At 49.2% G+C, this 17,693-nt stretch overlaps 1 protein-coding gene across 8 annotated transcripts in view; it reads left to right on the forward strand.

Annotated features, from left to right (window-relative positions):
* The window catches only part of Hdac4 (histone deacetylase 4), a 262,695-nt gene that overhangs the window by 209,457 nt on the left and 35,545 nt on the right, over positions 1-17,693 (forward strand). For 6 of the 8 annotated variants that reach the window (XM_038339151.1, XM_038339150.1, XM_038339153.1 and 3 more), the window contains 5 exons: positions 4,998-5,252; positions 7,866-8,052; positions 9,725-9,858; positions 13,042-13,162; positions 16,176-16,222. In XM_038339151.1, coding sequence (XP_038195079.1) covers positions 4,998-5,252; positions 7,866-8,052; positions 9,725-9,858; positions 13,042-13,162; positions 16,176-16,222 — 744 coding nt within the window. The remainder of the gene's footprint in view (positions 1-4,997; positions 5,253-7,865; positions 8,053-9,724; positions 9,859-13,041; positions 13,163-16,175; positions 16,223-17,693) is intronic. The other 2 variants (XM_038339154.1, XM_038339157.1) reach the window with 1 other exon arrangement.

A 17,693-nucleotide genomic window follows, 5' to 3' on the forward strand; every position in this document is an offset into this window, starting at 1 on the left:
AGTGATTGTTATAGAGTTCTGTAAACTACTCAGCTGTTCAATTTAAAAGTTTGGATTTTAGGGCATATAAATTACATCTTTTCTCAGATCTGGGGTAAGATGCATTCCAGAAGACTAAGTAGGTGCCTGAAACTGGGCAGTACAGAATCCTGTGAGCAACAGCCAAACTGAGAATCAAGGTGGCTACTAACCAGTACATTATGTGTGCAGTAGGATGGGCGCCCATCCTCGGTGGGATGGAGTGGGCTAGGACAAGGTTTTATGATGCTAAAAAATGGTATGCAGCTTAAAACTTAGAAATTGTTTGTTTCTAGAATTTTCTATTTAATATTTTTAGATGTTGATTTGACCACAGGAAACTGAAAAGGGGAAAGCATTGAGACGATGGCGTACCATCTCTTGTCCTCTGCCTGTCATCAGGGTCCAAGCCTCCCATGGGTTGCCTAAGGAAGGTGGGAAAGGATCAGGGACGAGACTGTCCTGAAAGATGACTGCGTGTGCAGAGGGATCTCCAGTCTAAAGGAGTCTAGAGAGCCCCACAATAAATCAGAGGTCCTGATGTCATATATTTCTAGGATAGAGGGAAGACAGGTGGCTCCTGCCCACACCTTGATCCTTGCTGCAAGTTGAGAGGTCCAAGATCGAGCTGGTCTCCCAAGGAATTTTCTGCAGAACACATGCCCAGCACAGGCTCAGCCAGGCCCCTCCTGCCTGTCAGTCACACTAATATCAGTTTCCCAGCCCCAAGTCCCTTAACCCACAGCCTTTCTGCCCAGCAGAATATGTTAGAATTTGAGGGCTCCAGGCATCCCGTCATTTACACAGGAACGACATTTGCTGAGGGTGAGACAGGCTTCTGCCAAGCGTCTACACTCCCAAGTGTCAAAAACACTTTCATATCCATCTCTCTAATGCCAACCTAGGCTTATTAATTTCATTATGTCACTACCTGAATGGTGTAGTAGGAGGTTTGAAGACAGGAACACCCATTCACGTGTGACATATTCTTGAAGATGACTTTAGAAGCTGGGTAATCTCACTGGGGTTTGTTACGTGATTGATTTGTGATAGCAAATGACAGTTGATTGAAATGTTTATACAATGTTTTCCTGGGACACCCAGGAAGACAATGATGCTCTCTGTGCTATCTGGCACCAGCGTTTCTGCCTTGCTGTGTGAGAAGCTTGCTCCCTGAGGGCCATCCATTCCCTTCTTGACACAGTAGAGACCATGGCTGGGCTCAGTGCTCACTTTAAGCCACCATCTTAAAGTACCAATGCTCTGAAGGTGTGACAGGAGTACTTACTCATTCTAGAATTGTGTTTTCAGCAGACTTTGTGCTCATTCCCACTTTTCAAGGGACAAAACAGGGCTGCCCAGCTAGCTACTCTTGACTCCTGGGGATTGGAGTGGCAGCAGTGTATCTGACTGGGTTTTGGCTCCTGACATGAGTGCTGTGCCCACATTAATGTGCTTCATGTAAGGCATGGTAAGGGAAGAAACCTTCCCGAGGAAGAAGGCTAAGGGATGAGTGCAGTGCTCAGCTTGGCAGGGAAACACCCCTTTCTCCTGCTGCCTCCAGATCCACCTCACCACAACCTTGTTTCAAAAAGTGGGAAGTTGTGCTCATAAATGTGCCTTCCTCTTTCAATGGAAAAGTCCCGTTGTTGAAAGCAGTTCTTGCAGCAATGCTTGGTCTACACGATCACTTGATCTTTGTGCAGGCAGTGTTGTCCTCGCGGGGTGTTACTCTCTTTTGAATATGAGAACTTGACTTCTGTGGGTGGTATACCTGTGAGAATATCCAATAGTTTTTAAATACCTTGCGCTTGCCAGTGGGGTTCTGGCTCTGAACACTAGTCTGGTGTTTTAATCCTGCTGTTCTGAATCTGGTAGTATGTGTGTTTTCATCCCTTAATAAAACAGAGAACTGATGTCCAAGAGGCCTCTGGACAACAGAAACTGACACGTTGGCGAGCTGCTGCCTGCCTCCCTGCTGGCTTCTCTTGTCATATTACCAGAGGCCAGGTTTGCTTCACAAAGCCAGCTCTGCATTAAGATCCGGTCTCTGTGACCACAAAGAAGCAGAGCTAAATTTTAAAGAGGGAGAGAGATTATCCCTGTCTGTAACTATGGCTCACGAAGACTAGTTGCTCCAGCGCCTGCGTCAGAGCTGAGCAGAGCAGCCCACCCACTGAAGGCCATGGGCCTCTTCTGCATCATTGACACGGTTCTGAGTGGCCCCTGTTGCCATGGCAACACCCCTCATAAACACCCTCTGGAGGGAAGCCTAGCCAAGCTGTGGCCCCTTGAGAGTCTCCCTGCTCCCTGTTCTAGAGTTCCTGCCTGCCTATCCACTGCTGCCAAGGCTACAAACCTGACCAGGTGACACCAGTGAACAACCTGTACCCAACTTGGAGAGGAAACAGGAAAGCCTCTCCTGGCAGTGGGGGCCAATTGACATATGAGAGAACAAGAAACCAAAAGCAAGAAGCTGAGCCTTCCCAGCATCAGGCATAGGAAATAGAAGAACCCCACAAACATGTACTGATGTGGACACTAACCCCACCTTTCTCAGAGGCATCCTCTTCAGCCACAATCAGCCAGCTAACAGGAGCTCCTGTCCAGGGGTTCTAAAGGGACATTCCTTTACCTTACATGTCACTTTCCGTGTTGCCTTGATTAACTCAACAGACTCCAGCCTTTGGGAAAGTTGGACATTGTCCAGTGGGACACTGGAACTATAACTGAGAAACAGAAGGTACTCAGAATCCTAAATAGTAGAGGGACACTGAAAAGCCATGACACCAAACAGAACACATGACATGTTCAAGCCAGAAAGGGGTACAGAAGTTGTTAGGAGTCATCTGTGGGGCTATAGAATAGAGAACCATTGTTGTAGGGGGTCACTGGGCTCAGCTGTTCGTATAAACGTATTGGAGGAAAGGCTATCTGTCTGTTTCCCCTTTAGCTGGGATATAGAGGTAAAGGGTCACGTGTGCTCTTCTGACATCTGTCTTCAATGTTGACGCACAAAAATGATGTTGGACAAACCTAGTAATGGAGCCTATCTGCACAGCACACTTGCCCTGCTTCCTCCTTCCAGAAGACACCCTGCACCCTTCCTGTGACAGCCTCCATTTGTTATGGCCTACATTGAACAGTTTTTTGTTTTCCAAGTACACCCTAGCATAGGGACCTGGGTGCTAGACCATCATGGGCTGCTACCCCTGGGCACTTAAAACCACTTAGAACCAGGCTTTTACAATGACCTGAGTTCCTGAGGGCCCGGTCACCTTGGGTGAGTCAGCCTTACAGTGACAATACCACTTTCCTCCTTTCTTTACCCCCTCCTCCTTCCCTCCTCTGTATGTGGCAGGAGGCAGAGGGAGGAAGTAAAGGCCCCAGTGTATGGTGGGGGGGGGGTCCAGAGGGAGGAAGAAAGGGCCCCAGTCTCCCAGACTGCTTGAGCGTCTGTGCTCTGGGCCCACCTTTCCACCTCTGCCATCTGTACCCCAGGGCTAACACTTCAGCCCCTCTAGCCACACTGTACCTTGCAATTTCTTACTGTTCTTCACTCATGTTCTGTTCCCCGTGGTCTGTCTCTGCATTCATAGTCCTGTTGCCACCTTTTACCCCTGTGCCCTGCTGGGCGATGGTAGCCTGTTCTAGAGCTCCTAGGTTGTTCCCAGCTCCAAGCACCTAGCTTCCTTGTTATTGTCTCGTGGGTTCTGCCTATCTATCTGTTGTGACTCCCTAGCAGTCAAAGCCACCTTCTCCAGGGAGTTTCCTCTGCCATTCAAGATACTGTGTCCCTTCTATCCTTGCCATAGCACTGACCTGAAGGGTGCAGTCTCCACAAACTTGAATCACATACCCGGTTCACCTCATGTTCCCAGTTAGATTGCACCTGGTATTGGGAAGAGTGGAGTGCAGGAAAGATATGCTGCCACTTCCCCCGCCCAGAGCCAGTTTTTGTTGAAGCCTGCTTGCCGAGTCTTTCCCATCAGCTGGGGAGAGGCTTGACAGCTCACTAAGTTGACATGGGCTTCCCTAGCTTTTTTGAGGCCGTTTACAGTATGCTGATCTGCATGTGTACAGTATGGCATGATCTCAGCCATGCCAGTTAAGATGTCTGGGACTTAGTCACCCTGTTGTATGTATGTGCATACTGAGGATGCTTAAGGTACAGGACAGATGCCACTGTCACCATACTATGTCCCACAGACCTCACCCATCCTGTAAGGAGCAGTGCCCTGTGGCCAGTGTCTCTCTGCCTTCCACCTCTGCCCTTGTGTCTTAGGGCTTTAGGAATAAGATTTCCAGCAGGCTAGGCTTTCAGAACAAAACTGGAAAAATCTTGCCTACACAGCCATGTGGTACCTTCATAAAAGTTAGCTGGGGAGCTTGGCACATGTTTCTGACAGGGTACCACCAGCACTGCTCCCCACAGATTGATGGTACATCCTGAAGGTCCTTCCAGTGTGGGACATCCCTAAGCTTTCAGAAGGCCGCTTCTGAGAACTTCTCTCTGGGCCCTCCCAGTTCTGCCCTAGCTTCTGAGCATGGGGTACTGGATTTCTGCCTCTTTTGCCCTTCTCTTGCAGCCATAGTATATCCTTCCAGGCGGCATCTGGAGAGGCTGTTGCTCTCAGCAGCTGTGGCTGTGTGACTGACACTGGCCTCTCTCTTCACCTCTACTCCCCTCTGCAAAAGGAGCTGCAACGTGCAGCCTGTCTTAGTTTCACTGTCCTGGCACACAGAATCCCTGCATAAACACTAAACACCTAGTACCTGTCTTCAGGCCACTTTACCTTAACTCCAAGCATCACTTCCTGTGCATCTGAAATGATGCTGGGGTCCTTGTTGTATGGGTAAATGGTACTTGCCGGCCCTGGGTCACATAAGTTCTTGGTAGAGCATTCCTGTCCTGTGATGTATGGAGGAGCTTCTTCTAGTCACGTGACTGTCCTAACTTTGTCTTCCCTGTGTTGCAGATGATCTCCAAACCCAGCGAACCACCCCGGCAGCCTGAGAGCCACCCTGAGGAGACGGAAGAGGAACTCCGTGAACACCAGGCCTTGCTGGATGAGCCCTACCTAGACCGACTCCCTGGGCAAAAGGAGCCTTCCCTAGCTGGTGTCCAGGTGAAGCAGGAGCCCATTGAGAGTGAGGAGGAAGAGGTGGAGCCCACTCGAGACACAGAACCCAGCCAGCGCCCAGCCACTGAGCAAGAGCTGCTCTTCAGACAGGTGTGGAATGAAGAGAGCAGGCAGCTGACTCAGCTTCTCCTTCTGTCCTCTGAATCACAGACACTTACTGTTCTGCCTTCCTGGGCGGTGGGGTGTGTTTGCTGAACACTCTCATGTATGTCTCTGAAGGCATTCATGTACCTTCTGGAGCATTTGGGCCACACAAAACTCAAGTATAAGAGGCTGGAGATTGTACAAAAAAAAAAAAAAAAAAAAACTGGAATGGGAGGTTGAAGTGTTAATGAAAAAATGATCTGGGTGTGATGGTGTATGCCTTTAATCCTAGGACTGGAGAATCAGAATCAGATATCTGTGAGTTTAAGGCTAGCCTGGTCTACATAGTGAGACCATGTCTCACAAACAAACAGAAAAGAGTCAGGGTCTGCTCAACATGGAACTTTGGTTCAGGTGACCATCCTTCAGGTCCAGAGAGGACAGTGAGGTCTGGGGCACAGTACAAAATAGCAGACAGCCAGAGACAGAAGGTGCTCAGTGAGTGACTGTTGATCTGCAGTGAAAGATTAACTGGCACTTGTCTAGAAAGACTAGGGACATTTGGACAGGACATGGGAAGCCGTGGATTAGAAGCCAGAGACCCCCAGGGAGGCTGCTTTTGCCTCAGGAGTGATAGGTATGCCAGGGATCCAGAGTCATGGACTCTAGTTGTATCCCCAAGAAGCAGTACTTGATGCCTGGGTACTATTCTAGGGCATATACCCTGCTTGCTGGACTCCAGGATTCTCCCAGGGAAGCCCTTTCTCAGTCCCATGGTTCTCTAGATGTGGCCGCCACCAATGCTTCTCCGTAGCATTTGGTAATGCCAGAACAGCAAGGTTCCTTCAGCAGACACCTGTTGACTTCCATTCTCATATGGTCCCTGGAACAAGGAGGTAACCCACAGCACGAGGGTGGCTTAGATTCTCCTGAATGTCTACTTTGGGAATCGGTCTCGTAGTCTGTCCCCAGCACCCAGCTCTGTGGTACTTTTCTCTGTCTTGGGCACGGGTGACCGGTTTGGTTCTGGGAATACTTAGCTCCCATCATATAACCACCACTCTTTAAAGTCTAATAGAATTAAAAGGGTGAGAATACTGTGGGTCTTATGAGCCAGGAACCCAGGAAAATCAGTGGCCAGGACTGTCTACTGCTCCAAGCTGATGAACAGAAAGGGACTTGGGGACATGTTTGTCATGTCTAAAGTAGACCCTCAGAGGAAGCCAACACCTACTTGCCCTCATTGAAACCCAGTATTTTTTTACCACACAGATGTAAGTCAGGGTATTTCAGTAGCTGCTTTGGGAACTGGTCTCTTGTAGACACCAGATGATCCAAGCATGAGACAGTCCTTAGGAGCCTTACTTCCTTTGTTCTCTGGAGAACAAATGAACCTCCTTCATGGGGACCTTGAGCACAGAGTAGTTTGTGGAAGCACACAGAGGGGACATTAACTCCTTAATGGTCTGATGTAAGCTGGGGAGGCCGTGGGCCTTCCACTTCTGTGTGGGTATTTCTGGCCCTCCTGCAGGAGGTGCTCTGCCTCCGTACTGTGGCCCTTCTGTCTGCTGAAGGCTGAAGCATCTAGGTAAAGTCCCCCCCTCTGCTGACAGCCCAGGGCTGCTCCCTGCTTCTCAAGAGAGGGTATTTTCCAAGGCCATAAGATCTGTCCATCAAATTGGACTTGGGGTGAGGTTTGTGGGGGTGGGTGGGAGTTGGACTTCCTTTTTAACATGCTGCAGTGGCGTGGGATGACATGATTTTCTTTTTCATCTATCTCAGGGCCCTAGAAAGTGACTTCTTCTGTTTACTACAGAAGGAGCCGCCTCTGGGCGGGTCAACCTTGGGAACCTCATCTTTGCCTCACGCCCCACAGCTGGTTCACTTCCCCTGTACCTCAGCCAGTCCCCAGAGTCCCCATCAGCGTTCACATCCCTCAGGTAGCAAATCCCCTGAGTGGTGATCCCATACTTTACAGCTACCCTTGTCAACCTAGTCCTCTCCCCTGGGCACCTGAGCCCTTAGCAGCTTATCTCATTATGTCATCTCCCCCCCCCCCCCCCCACACACACACCCTAGCTCTGACCTTCCTAGCTTGAGAATGCTAGAGTGGTTTGAGGCCAAGGCAAGGAACACATCAGACATTATACAGCTGGCCCTTCTGTATCTGCCTTTGCTCTCTTGCTGAGTTTGGCCCACAGATTAAGCACTGTCATTACCAGAAGAACCTGTGGAGGGGTGGCAGTATGTCTTTACGGTCCCATTTTCACTATGGCCAGAGTGACTCCCCTAGCTGAGGACCTGAACCCTGTCCAATACCAGCCCCTCCACCACTGCTCACCATCTCTTTAGAGAACACTTCCCAAGCCCCGCCTGGACCACACCTCCCTGTAGGCCTTTGAGATGGCAACTCCCCTCATCCTCTTAAGCATGGCCAGTGTGCCAAGTGCATTCTCTGTGATCCCACTCAGATCATGGCCCATGGTTAGGAGGCATGCATCCATGGTTAGTTGTCCCACAGTGCAGAGACCTGTCATTGGCTAGGGGTGACTGTGTAATAAGTGTCACAGACTGGTGGGAAATGTTCTGCCACTAATGGCCCTCTATCTTGCTCCACAGCAAGCTCTCCTGCTGGAGCAACAGAGGATCCACCAGCTAAGGAACTACCAGGCATCAATGGAGGCTGCTGGCATCCCTGTGTCATTCGGCAGCCACAGACCTCTGTCCCGGGCTCAGTCCTCCCCAGCATCTGCCACCTTCCCCATGTCAGTCCAGGAGCCCCCCACCAAACCAAGGTTCACCACAGGTAACTTGTAGCCTCTTGCTGGTGGGGGGAAGCAAGAGCACGGAGGCAGTCTGGGAGTGTGGAGCAAGCCACTGAGAGAGGCTAAGGGAGCAGCCTCAGCGGAGTCTGGGAAGAGCCCAGGCCACACTGTCCAGTGACAAGCAGCCAGCACCATGTCAGGCCTGAGAACCCTACTCAGTCATGGGAGCACACTGCAGTGCTGTGATTCTGAGGCTGGTCACAAGCTCAGAAAACTGCCTTCTTTTCCTTGCAGAAGTCAGTCCCCTCTGTGTGCCAGCGTGGAGCTTCCCAACACCCCATTCTTAGTCAGCAGCAGTAGCAGCAGCGTTTGTCTTCTGCAAGTGTCCCCTAAACCAAACCCAGGACAGCGGCATTGCCCCGAGGCTCCAGTGACACCCTGGACAGTGCTTAGTGAAAAGTTCTGCTAGAGCAGAACACAGCAAGATCTGGGACTGACTGGGCCTCTCTTACCTCTGGCATTGCATCTGCCCTGTGGGTTGGAAATCGTGTCTCGGTGGCACCTTAGCAAAAGTTCAGAGGTCCGGAACGAACTCAGCAGAAGTGTGGACCACGGTTTCATAGAGGCAGGGACAGAAAACTATCCCTACAAGATAGCCACACCACCTCTTTCAGTAGTTCCCTGTAATGACAAGCAGGGAAGCTAGGATGGTTTTTCATAGTGTTTCGATTTAATATTTCTTCCTAATGAAGAAAAGTTATGTAAATACAGAATGGCTTTATCCTTCACAGGTCTTACAAAATGTCTTCCTGCAGCACACTGCAACTACAGCCAAGTTCTTTTCTTAGAAGAAAATTTCTTGTTAAGGGAAACATTTCAGTAGTAATACCTAGAAATTAAGATTACTTCAAAAAAATTAAAACTGCATTTCATAAAACCCACCAAGTTTTCAGGCCATGAGCTGAAATTAGTATGTCCTCAAAGGACTGCAGCTCATAAAGGAAACTCTGTCATGAAACCTTGGTGGCAACTTGCATGTAAACAGTACTTATTGGCTAGTGGCTAGTCAGAAGAGACCTTCCTATCTATGCCATTCTGTGAAGCCACTCGTGACTGACAGACTTCTGTGGTCCGCAGCTTCTGAGCTATGCTCATGTACTTGCTCGTTTCAGATAGGCATGCTTATGCATCTCAAATATGGAACCCAGCTCCCTTTGTATTCTTGTGTCCATCTTGAGTGAATCCATGAATGCCACCATTTACCCTATGTCCAGCTGCTCTGGACGTTATCTGTTGGCAAACCACAAAACTCATGCTGGCCTGGACCGTGTGGTAACCTTGGGCAATGTCTTCCCAACAGACTTGCTAAATGTCAGTGACCAGGCAGACAGCCTTGAAGGGCCGACACCTGTCGGTGCTGGAATTCAGCATAGCCAGAGGCTACCAGACCTTCTCATCTTTCATTCCGTAACTTGGCCCAATGATGCAGCCATAGTTTTTCTGAGCTACAGTGTTGGACAATGCTGAGTCTCTCACTCTGCTTGTGTCTAGATCCTCTAGTTTCTACTTGAAAAGGGGATAGGATAAACGTAAACCAAGAACCATCTCTGCTCTGTTCCCCCCTGGGAATTCTTCTGCTGTCCAGGGCCACCTTCTGGCATTGACTGGCTCAGCCCTGGGCACTGCTCTGACTTCAGCTCTGCTCCACTGCAGGCCTTGTGTATGACACACTGATGTTGAAGCATCAGTGCACCTGTGGGAACACCAACAGCCACCCGGAGCATGCTGGGAGGATCCAGAGCATCTGGTCCCGCCTGCAGGAAACTGGTCTCCGTGGCAAGTGTGAGGTATGGGGGTCTGTCTAAGGTGATAGAGGAACACCTACTGCCTTTCTTGCTCCTGGACATGGCTTCCAGCCTGCTCTATTCACAGTGTCTGCCTGTTTTCATGTTACAGTGATGGAGAGAATCCAAGAAACATTGCCTATGTTTCCTCGTCCCCATCCATACTGTCTATGGGCTTCTGAGAAGCCTATCTTGGCACCTTTGTTGTTGTTACGATAGAATACCTGAGGCTTGTGCTTTAATAAAGCAGAGAGGTCTGTTTACCACTTGACAGTTCTGGTTGCTGGAGGTTCCAAACCAAGGTACCAGCATCTCACGAGAATCCCTTAACTAAGCCACAACTTGACAGAGAAGCAGAAAAAAGACTGCTGTGTAGGCTGGCCTTTCTCTGTGACAACTTGTTCATTTGAGAACTAATTTAGTTATAAAGGCCTGAACCTTTATGACTTCTAAGGGTGAAGTCCCTGTTTCCCAGTTACCTTCTGTCAGAACCACCTTTTGCAGGACCCACAGTACCAACACAACTATATTGGGCGTGTAGCTTCCTTTCCATGAACCTTTTGGGGCTTCCCATGGCAGAGTCCAAACTGTTTTCCTAAGATTCTGTATCTTCTACAGAAACTAGCACCACTGGGCTGTGCTCCTCAAACCCACAGTGCCAGGCTGCTTCCCATAGCTGTTTCTGCCTTCTTCCTAGTTACTTTTCATCATGCTCCTGCGACTGGCCAGTGTGTGCATCCATCCATACTTATGCAGTGAGAGAGGGCTTCAAGACTCGGGGAAGATAAGCCTACATGTCCCGTTAGTCCTATCAGCTGCATCAGAAAGCCTCTCTGAGGATGTGTGGAGAGCTTTGGACCTTTTCTTCCTCAAATGTTAGGTTCCGCAAGGCAGTGGCCAGCGTGGGAAGCACCTTCTCCCCACCACCACCCTCCCTCTGTCTCCCGACCCCATTAGCTTGGCCTCTGGTTCCTTTATGCCAGCCCCAGGAAGCTGTGTAGGAAGACTCTAATAGGGTTGTCTCTCTAGGTGCTGGTCCTCAGTTTTCTTAGCTGCCATGCTTGCTCTCAGAAGGACTGCCCTATCTGCCAGTGGGGTTCAGGTTTACCCCAAATTTGGCTACAACAGAGCTGGTCACATACAGTATGGCTCTAGCCAAGACCATGTTGAGCCTCTCCTGGTTCTCCACACATGGCTCAGCAGGGTGTAGTCCCAGGTCCTGTGCACTCAGGAGTCCTAAGCTGAAGAGGAAGAATAAACCTGTGTAGGGCAGGGCTCTGCTCCTGGGAACTGGTAGGCTCAGGTGGGCCCTCCTTCCCGTCTGTGCGGTAGGACTAGCATCACCCACAGGATTACCTTTAGTACCTGCCAGGGGAATCTGCTATGACCTCTCTTCAACTTGCAGTATTCATTTACATCATCCCAGGGCTCTCGGGTCCCCAGTGTCCCTTACCACTCAAATTGTACCTCACTTTTGGGGACATCCCAATATCAAGCCCACACCTGCTCCTGATGGCCTTCTGTGTGGGAAATAAACATTGAGGGGTGAGGTGAGGCCACAGGCACCTGCTTTGGGAATCTATCCAGAATGCTATGCCACTGGGGGGCAGCATTGACCTGTGTACACAAGCCCTGAGAAAAACCCTCTTTCCTCTCATGCTCCAGCTGGCCTTGCATCCTGCCATCCTGCCCATCCAGATGCTGCCCTGAGCATCCTTCAGTTGCCAGCATTCACAAATGTCTTGCCCCCTCCCAGGAAAGTATATTCAGGCACGGACTGTGAGACAGATTCTCAGCTAAGAAAGCAAGTAGAGCCGGGCTGGTTTGAGAGTATAAATATCTGAGAAAGCAGGATAACCAGCCACCTCACCTTCTGTTGTACCATCATGGAGGTTTGAGAGATATTTGCCATACCTGGGCCGCTGGCAGAGGATTCTTAGATGTCAGTCTATGAAGTCAGAGCAGAGTTGGCAGGAGCCTCAGAAGAGGTAGGCTAAGGCAAGATGGGGCTTAGAACCACTGGCAACAGTAAAAGCACTGACCAGCTTCCTAAGTGTAAGTACTGTAATCCCAAACATGGGAAGCTTACCTTGTCAGCTCTTTGTTGTGCAGAGGAGCTGTTCCTTAATTCAGCCCAAGAAAGCAAGCTTGCATCCACACCAGGTCTCCATCGTCTGGCTTGTAACCTGAGTCCTAGGCCCTTGTCATTAGAGTTGATATCCAACACAGAAGTCAAGCAGATGATTCTATGCTATCTCATAGACTCCCAACCACTGACTCTTAAACTAGAGCCTGGACAGTACCTTGCTCTGGGTAGGCACATACTGGAGGTCTTATGGGTGGTCTCACCCCATGAGTGGTCAGAACTAGAAAGAGGTCTTCTCTGTAGGCTCAGGCCCCTCTGCCAGCCTGTAGAACCAGGGCCATACCATATTGGTTTAGCTTCTTCACCATGTAGGTCAGCTCCTGCTGGACCAGACAAATGGTCAGGAAAGGGACATCAGATCCATGTCAACAGCTTGTTGAGTGATGAGGACTTTCCTTTGCCTGACCTCCAAGGAGCCCTTTCCCTATAAAATATATGTCTGTTTCATAACCCACTGGCCACCTAGGTTAAGTGATTAACTCAACTAAAGGGCAGGCACTCACCTGCTAGTGTCTAGAGATCTGAAGGTAGCCCAGAGTTGATTTGGTGATCTTACAATCTGCAGATGAGCACAATACTCTTAATCATCTCCCAGTGCAAGCACAGATGCCAGTGTGTCAGCCATGAGCAAGAGAGGGCCACAGAGAGCTGCTGTTGAGGGACACTAGAGCAGTGACTTGAGTTCTTTTGAGAATGAGCTCAGGCAGCTTGCCTCAACTCTGACACTTCTTGCTGTTTTAAGCCCAGACCCTGGTTCCAGAAAGCAAAGTAATAATTTGTTGAAAATAGTATGTGTGATAGTGAAGGATAGCATGTTGAAAACTAGAATTATATTTCAATGTTTTTCAAAGCTATGATTAAAATGCAAGCCACCAAAAATATTTTTAAATATTGTGTTAGGAACTGTTTTGTTTCTGCTTTTCAATAATCTAATAATCGTATGTCCATCGTCATAACCAAACTGCATTCCCTCTGGCGCAGTGGCCTTGCTTCAGTAGAAATTGACCTGACATATTTGTTCTTACCTTATGTCCCCACAGTGCATCCGTGGACGCAAAGCTACATTGGAGGAGCTGCAGACAGTGCACTCGGAGGCCCACACACTCCTTTATGGCACAAACCCTCTCAACAGACAGAAACTGGACAGTAAGAAACTTCTAGGTACTCGAGACCTTCCTTACATCCCTACGAGGCTTGATCTCCTGCAAGTGATGTTTCCACCCCTAGGCCCCTACAGCTGGGGCTACTGTGTGGCTGACCAGGATGGGAAGGCTGGATCTACAGTCCATTCTGGAAGCTGCTCAGGACTGAGAGCACAGCCCTTGTCCTGTTTGCAGTTCCTTTCTTAAATCTCTTAGGGAAAGGCTGAAAAGACATGGAGACCCCCAGGCTTGGCCATGTTCTGGCTAGCAGAAACCTATTCTACCTCACCACCAGGGTCTTTATCCAATAAAAGTAGGATTTGGCAAGCTGTGGGACCCTGTGTAATCCCTGAGTATATCCTACATTGCCTATGTGGTTTATCCCCACAGAACCCAGCAGCTCAGAGATGGTGACTTTTGCAGTGATCCAAGACGACAGACAGTAGGGATAAGGACAGAGCTAGGGTTAGTGTGGTTTCTGCCTTGGGACTCTGACTTCAGGTCATGGTTCAACAGTGGGGGTTCTTGAATTGTCCAAAGTCCATCTCCCACCCACAGTCCCCAAATGGGCCCTTCACCCTCAGTCAGAAAACAGGGGACTCCCCCTGCAGGATCTTGGCCAGTTCAGAGGACACTGACAGTGAGAGTTCCCAGCAAATAGTATCCTCAAAACTCTGATGCACATTTACAGAGCCATTGCCCATCCTAAGCTGCCAGTGTAGGCTCCACATGAAGTCAGGAACAGATAGGACAGTGCTTCCCAGGCAGCTAGAGACTAAGGCTGTACTTAGTGTCCTTGAATTGGGAAGATACTATGAACAAAGGTAGGAGTGAAGGAAGAAGTGTAGGTCACTTGAACACTAGTCCCTAGCTTGTGGCCAGCACTACTCCACTAAAGCCTATTTGTACATGGATTTCTTTCTTTATTAGGAAGTTTTCCCCACACACTATACACATCGCCATGCCAGTGACTGACTCTGTTGCTGTACCCTGTGTCTTTGTGGTGGCCATGTGAGATCCTCATTTGGTGTCCTTTCCCTTCTGGCTAAGCTTCGCACTTTCTCACTGTGGGAGGTACCTAGTCTGTCACTGCCTAACCCTCCAAGACCCCTGTTTAAGCTTCTACAGTGTCCTAACAACAGATCTTCACAAACGTCCTTGGCCTAAGTATTTGAGACATAGTAATAGCAGTTACCCCAAGTTCTTTTAAAGTAGCCCTAGTTAGATTTGTAAATACTACTTTGATTTTTCTTTCCTTTTTTAATCCAATCCACACATTTCTCTGCCATGTACAAAGACCCTTTATAGTTCTTCCCTGAAGTGTATTGCCGGTGTGGTGGGCCAGTCACCTTCCCTAGAAGCAAGGAGGCACCTAACAGCCATGATGAAGAAAGGCCTGGCTTGGGGCATCTGTAAAGCTGTCAAGGCAGACCTCTGAAAGACCGGCTGCCACAGAGTGTGCGTTGTCTGTCTTACCCATTCACGTCCTGAAACATCAACTAGCACTCTGCTGTGAGTAGACCAGAGGGCTAGACTTCAGGACTGTTTTGCAACCTGACTCAATGGTTGTGACCTCAAACTGTCAACAGGTAGAGCTAGGCTGTAGCCTAAGCTGGGGTGAGATACTCAGTCTAGAACAGGGGACCCTTGGATACAGCTTGTGATGGACATAAAAGCTCTTGTCATGAGCATCATGCCCTGCCTCCTATTCAAGTGTGCTTTCTGTGCTTAATATCTGATGACCTTCCTTTTACCCTCTTCACTGGCTGGAAATGAGCATGAAAATACTCCAGTGATTGACATTTGGAATGTACATGGCATTGGCTATAGTTTCATAGCCTTCACCACCACATAACCAATGTGAATTTACTGAAGAAAGTCCCAGGATCCTGAGCAAAGGAACTCTTCATGACATTGCACTGCCGTACCTGTGTTAGAATGAGTAGTAATAATGAAAGTTCTGTCTCTTCATGCCTGGCTGATTCCTGACTTTAGAAGCCAGGTGCCCTGTGTGATGGCTTCAGTCTGTGATACAGACCCATAATGGCTGCAGTTGAACAGTACGCATTGAGCAGGTGCAGTGTGGCTTGTAGTCCACATCCATCCTTCCCAGCCTTTTCCCAAAGGCCCAGACTTTCCCTACCTACCCTATCCCCATCCCTGAATGGATGTCATCTCTGGAAAGGATAGCCACCATTTAAGACACTGGTTTGACATGGTGCTTCCCTGTAATAACTCCCCTACATGGCCAGTCCTTATCTGCCTGCAGATTCCACTCTGCTGCAAGAACCTGTGTATGCAAAGTTTATAGCATTTTTACCTGCTGCCCACCTGTCACTGAAGGAAAGATGTATTTAATCCCCCTGTCCTGCCTCCGTTATTTGTATGTGCAAATAAGGACCAAGCCCTGGACCTATGCTCTGAATGCTTAGCTGTTTGAGGCAGAAAGGAGAGGGTGATAAGAAGGTGGCCTCGGTAGGACCCAAGAGTCCTAGCCCTCAAGAAACAGCAGGAAATGGAGGCCACAACAATGCTGTTTCCTCAGCAAGAATTGGGGGACTGATAGTGGCAAGGAATATGCAGGTATGGCCCAGTGCCCCCGAGGAACAGCCAGGAATGGGCTAATTTACTGAGATCCATACTTGGACCTTCAGCCAGACATGTAGATACATCGAACCTCCCCTAACTCCAAGATCTTCCAGCACTTAATGGAAGAGTTTTTGTGCTTTAGTAGGAATACTATCAGGTATACACAAGCTTCCCTGCCCACAGGTTCTCAAGGCAGCATGATGTCTGGATTGTGCAGGTCTCCTGGGAGGCCCACCCCCACTTCCTGTGGCTGTCTAACCATGAAAGCCTGCTCCCTCTCAGGCTCTGGCAGAGCCACTCTCCTTGTACTTGTTGCCCGGTGCTGGAGCCTTGCAGGGGAGCCAGTGGGAACCATCTTGTCCTGGGATCCACAGCACACTCTAAGGACTATGCACTCACAGATCCAGTGCTACCCTGATCTGACCCTCAACTTCTCTCCACAGGCTCGCTGACCTCCGTGTTTGTCAGACTCCCATGTGGTGGTGTTGGGGTAAGTATTTCTTTAATGTGTAAATAATGTCCTGTTTGTTCTCAGAGCCCCAGTGGTCACAGAAATCATTGCCTTGCTCTCTTGAGTGGGTAATGGCTGCCAGGTGTTTTCCATAAACAGTACTATGGGACAGGCGGGGCCATGTGGGGCTTCAAAGGAACTGAGAGCTGGGAGCTTTTTTTTTTTTTTCACCAAACTCAGGCACCTTTTGAGGGGAAGGTTGTCTGACAGTGCATCTGGAGCCCTGCTAGTCCACAGTTCTTGTGCACCTTATGTGTAGACTGCCTTGCAACATCCTCAATAGCACTGTGCTCATGTTCACACAGGCCACAGAGGCTTCTTGGGGCAGAGTGGGCTTGTCATGCACCACTTACTAGCTTGTACTCCAGACAGAGTTCTCTGTAGCATGCCCATGAATCAGATGACATTCTCTGCTTTGTGGTGATAGCCATTTCTATAGCCAGGTGAAAAGAGCAACTCGTCACTTGGGAAACAGACTGAGACACACAAGTGGCAAAGAACTGTCCATCAAGGCGTCTACTCCAACTGCACAGACAGCCCTTAGTCTCTGTTGCCACACTGGCCTCGGGAGGCAGAGGTTCTGCTGTATTCCTGTCTTCTGGGATGCAAGAGCGGAACCAACCCTCCTTTCTGATCTTCTGACCCTTCAAATCCCACTGCACCACTGTGTGTTGGGCCAGAGTTGTTCTGGCCAAACCTGTACCATGTTTGATCACAGATCCTGGGGTGAAGCTGAGGTCTGGATTCTGTTATGGAAATGAAACAAAATTGTTTTCTTCCTGAGTCTTTACAGAAATCGCTGCTTTGAAAATTGTCCCGTCAGAAAGAGAATCGATGGCATCTATTCATACCACCACCAAGCCCTCCTGGAGTTACTTTGTTTTGTATTCTAAATAGGCTGCAATCTCTTAATTCGGGGCAAATTTTTGGCCCGACTTGAAAAGATTTGGATTTGCACTGCCCTGCAGCCAGAGAGCCCTGTGCAAGGCAGCATTTATAATTTGCAAATGAAAACTAAATGCAAGCTTAGATCTAGGGGCAAACCTGGGCAGTCTCCTGCACCACTAGCCCCAGATCTGAGGTGCAACAGGCATGCCAGATGAGTGCAGACACACTGCACAGATGTAAGTGGAGCCAATGAAACCCAGCCGGGAGTTGGGAACTTCAGGTCTTTCACATGGGTTCTGAGGCAGGAAGAAGGCCTACAGGCTCTCGCTTGAATAGACTAAGTTTTCCTTCTAGGGCCAACCCACCGGTGTGTCAGAGCAATGGGAGAACTGTGTAGGGTATGTAGGATGAGGAGCAGGCACCCAAAGGCAGGCCCTCTGTCCCGGGAAGCAGCTTTCCATTGCCATTTCCTTCATGTAATAGTTCTTTCAGAGTTGAAATTCCTTCCTTAGTTCTGTTAAGTAAAGGTTTGAAATAGTTTCAACCATTTTTCAAACCAAAT

This window comes from Arvicola amphibius, chromosome 8, assembly GCF_903992535.2.
Source record: "Arvicola amphibius chromosome 8, mArvAmp1.2, whole genome shotgun sequence".
NCBI classification, from domain to species: domain Eukaryota; kingdom Metazoa; phylum Chordata; class Mammalia; order Rodentia; family Cricetidae; genus Arvicola; species Arvicola amphibius.